Here is a 3,436-nt window from a genome sequence, read left to right as displayed (position 1 = left end):
TGTCTGTCCATAAAAAGGTATATCAGAAATATTTAATCTGTCTTAATCAGTTTTATTTTTAAGCATACACCAAGGTGATGGCGTCCCACCACACCAGCTGACTGTGAGGAGAGGAGGTCTCATCATGAACTGGTGCCAAATCTGGTGGCCCCCTGTTGTCTCTCTGGGATCCTTCCACCTTTTCACACACCAAGAAGAGAAGGATATATATTTTAATGAATAATTTCAGCAGACAGGGTTTGATGTTTTAGAATCTGTCAGAGTTATCCAGCCAATAAAAACTGGCTTTAAAAGTTGAGAGGGCCTCATCTCTGACCGCTGAATGATCACAAATCTACAGCAGAACAAATCAAATTATCAAGATGCTAAAATCTGAAACCGTAAATATCCTGCTGCCACAAAACAAACAGATTGTTCTGAAAAGGACTCTGTTTATTCCAGTCATGAGAATCCTGCACCATGTTCCTGAAAGGAAAAACAAACACACTCAATCCAACTTGGAGATCAGGGATTATTCATGCCAACCTTTAAAATGCCATTTAAAGTTATTCTGAGCTATTTGAATGAAGCGAAATCACCCTTTTGTGTGTTTTGACTCTCTTTTGAACCATTTTTTACCATTAAATATATTCCTTGTTATCTTTTTTTTTATAAGATCTAGAATGAAGTATGCCCACAGTTCATGGGAGAGCATCACTGTGGAAATAAATACCATCAGAGTATGAATAGCTCAAATGTTGGTTTAAAGGAGGTTTGTCAGCGTGGCTGTGCCAACAACAACAGCCAGTGTGAGGTCAACAGAGGGAGTGGACATCATGAGAGAGAGAAAATACTTGGTTTGCTTGGAAAAATCCATCACGCAGACATCAGTGCCAGATTTGTTCACGTCTAAGAACTAAAATTGCAGTGATGCGATGTGAGTCGGATCTTTTGGATCATCTAGCTAAATAGAGCTGGTTCTTTCGGCTCCTCGAATTTTTATTGTTGCTTAAATTAATACCAAAGTGTGTGTAAAATAAATTACTAATGTAAATGTTTACAACATCTTAAATATTTATTCATGTGGCAAAGCAAAATCGCAGAGTTGTAAAGCAACTAAGTACAAATACTTTGTTACTGTACTTAAGTAGAATTTTTGGGTATCCGTACTTTACTTGAGTAATTATTTTTCAGCCTACTTTTTATTTCTATTTCTTCCATTTTCACACAATTATCTGTACTTTCTACTCCTTACATTTTTTTTAAAAAGGCAAGAAGTAGAAAGTCGTTACTTTTATTCATTTTTGCTTGTTTTCATKTCCACATTGTTATTGTAAAAAATAAATACTATCCAAATAAACTGTGCCCCTTAAAGTGAATTTGATTGTGGCTGAATGAGAAGTATAAACTGTAGGGGTCACCTCGGGTGAGGAAACAAGATTTTCTGCCTTATCAAGAAATTCCTTGGTAAAAGTTTTCCTCACAACCTTGTTTATGAGAGATGAGGGAAAAGCTTATATTCCTATTAGCAGCTCTTACACAATGTATAAAACTCTGATAGTGTATTAGTTTGTACACAAACAAATCATGTCACACTCCAGCAGGACAGAATCATTCAAATTAAAGGACTGTACTTAAGAAGTATTTGCATTTCATGAATTATATTATTACATTTGGCCGCAGCCCTCAGATAGATTTTCATTTTGGGGAAAAGCTTTGTGCAGCCTTGATATATGTATATAAACTGAAACAGCTGGACTAGTGCATCCTAAATTTAACATCCATTCATTCTTTTAACACAACAGTCATTTCTGCAGGTTTTGGGGAGGTCACCTCCTAATAAATGTCCTTACAGAAAATCTAACTGCTCATTTTAAATCGTTACTTTGACTTTTTATACTTAAGTACAAAAAATATCAGATACTTTAAGATTTTTACTCAAGTAATATTGCTAAAGGAGGCTTTAACATTTACCAAAGTAATTTTTTTGGTAAGATTCTTGTACTTTTACTCAAGTATCACTTTGTGGTACTTTAAACAACACTGCACAATAGAAGCAGCAGCTTCCAAAACCAGGAGCACCAAGGAAAGTGGGGAGTGTTTGAAGAAACAACAGCTAACAWTTCAGCAGCACTGAAGGAGGCAAACAGCCGAAACRTTAGCTGTTGCTTGCTCAATAAAGACAAACTTTTACCACTTTATTTTAATTCATTTCTAAATAAAAGGTTTCTGTGCTGCTKTAGTGGTAACCTCCTCTATCAAACTTGAACGGAGAGCTCTGGAAGCTGGAGGAGGCGTGGCTAAAGACAAAACAAGTTGATCAATAGAAATGAGATGAAAGGGGGGCTTGTAGAGTTACCATAAGGAGGAAGTCAGATCAAAATGTTGCAGTTCCACTTTAGATAGACGCCAACTGAAGGATTTAAATGTGAAAAAGAAGGATTTAAAAGCATGTCTCCTTTAATTAAGTAAAATGCAGGCTATAGCCATTAATTGCAGGATGAAGAATTGAATAAATGCACATTTTCTGTCTGTATTTTTCAGTTCCTACTTGAACACTGACCCCCCAGCCTCTCAGTCCTCTTCATCACAGCCATTATGATCAACTACAGCAGTACTGAGTCCTGGCTTTTCATCAATACTTCATCACCTCTCCTGTCAGTAACAGGCAGTCTAGCCAACAACAGCGGGATGGAAGCGTATCTTCAAAGACTGGCACACTTAGATGAAGGACTCTACAATGACTTCTATGGTCTCTGGGTCGCGCTGATAATCATAAACTCTTTCATTTTCTTGGTAACAACTCATATCAGCAGTATTTGTTAGATTTGCTTCCCCTTCGTCGTGCATCATCTCCCTCTTGTCTTCCAGGTGGGCATGGTTCTGAACACAGTGGCTCTTTACGTTTTCTGTTTCCGCACCAAACAAAAAAGCACCTCAGTGATCTACACCATTAACCTGGCCGTGTCGGACCTGCTGGTGAATCTCTCTCTGCCCACTCGCATCCTGCTCTACTACAGCGGCGGCTCCTGCCTCACGTGCTCCTACATGCACATCTTCAGCTACTTCGTCAACATGTACTGCAGCATCCTRTTTCTCACCTGCATATGTGTGGACCGGTACCTCGCCATTGTGCAGGTGAGCGTTGCTCGGGTTTAAAGCGGTAGTTCAGATCTGAGGAGGGTTCTGTGGAGACGTTATGGACATTTAAAGGGAACGTAGAACAATGTAGAACAACGTAGAACAATGAAGCTGTGGCTGAACTTAGAGCTCCTTCAGCGACAGACTGCTGCATCCGAGGTGCACAAAGGAGCGTTATCGCAGATCCTTCCTCCCATCAGCTGTCAGACTCTATAACCAGCACTATGCATAAAAAATCACAATAAGTGTTTACAAAAATCACAATAAGTGTTTACAAAAATCACAATAAGTGTTTACAAAAATCACACTAAATGTT

General features: G+C 38.5%; 1 protein-coding gene across 1 annotated transcript in view; it reads left to right on the top strand.

Moving 5' to 3' along the window:
- The window catches only part of LOC106527084 (G-protein coupled receptor 20), a 21,424-nt gene that overhangs the window by 13,581 nt on the left and 4,407 nt on the right, over positions 1-3,436 (top strand). The window contains exons 2-3 of the mRNA XM_014021849.1: positions 2,524-2,775; positions 2,851-3,117. Of these exons, the coding sequence (XP_013877303.1) occupies positions 2,578-2,775; positions 2,851-3,117 (465 nt within the window). The 5' untranslated portion in view covers positions 2,524-2,577. The remainder of the gene's footprint in view (positions 1-2,523; positions 2,776-2,850; positions 3,118-3,436) is intronic.

The sequence above is a fragment of the Austrofundulus limnaeus genome, unplaced genomic scaffold, assembly GCF_001266775.1.
Source record: "Austrofundulus limnaeus strain Quisiro unplaced genomic scaffold, Austrofundulus_limnaeus-1.0 Scaffold308, whole genome shotgun sequence".
NCBI classification, from domain to species: domain Eukaryota; kingdom Metazoa; phylum Chordata; class Actinopteri; order Cyprinodontiformes; family Rivulidae; genus Austrofundulus; species Austrofundulus limnaeus.
This window is presented reverse-complemented; position numbering and strand designations above follow the sequence as displayed.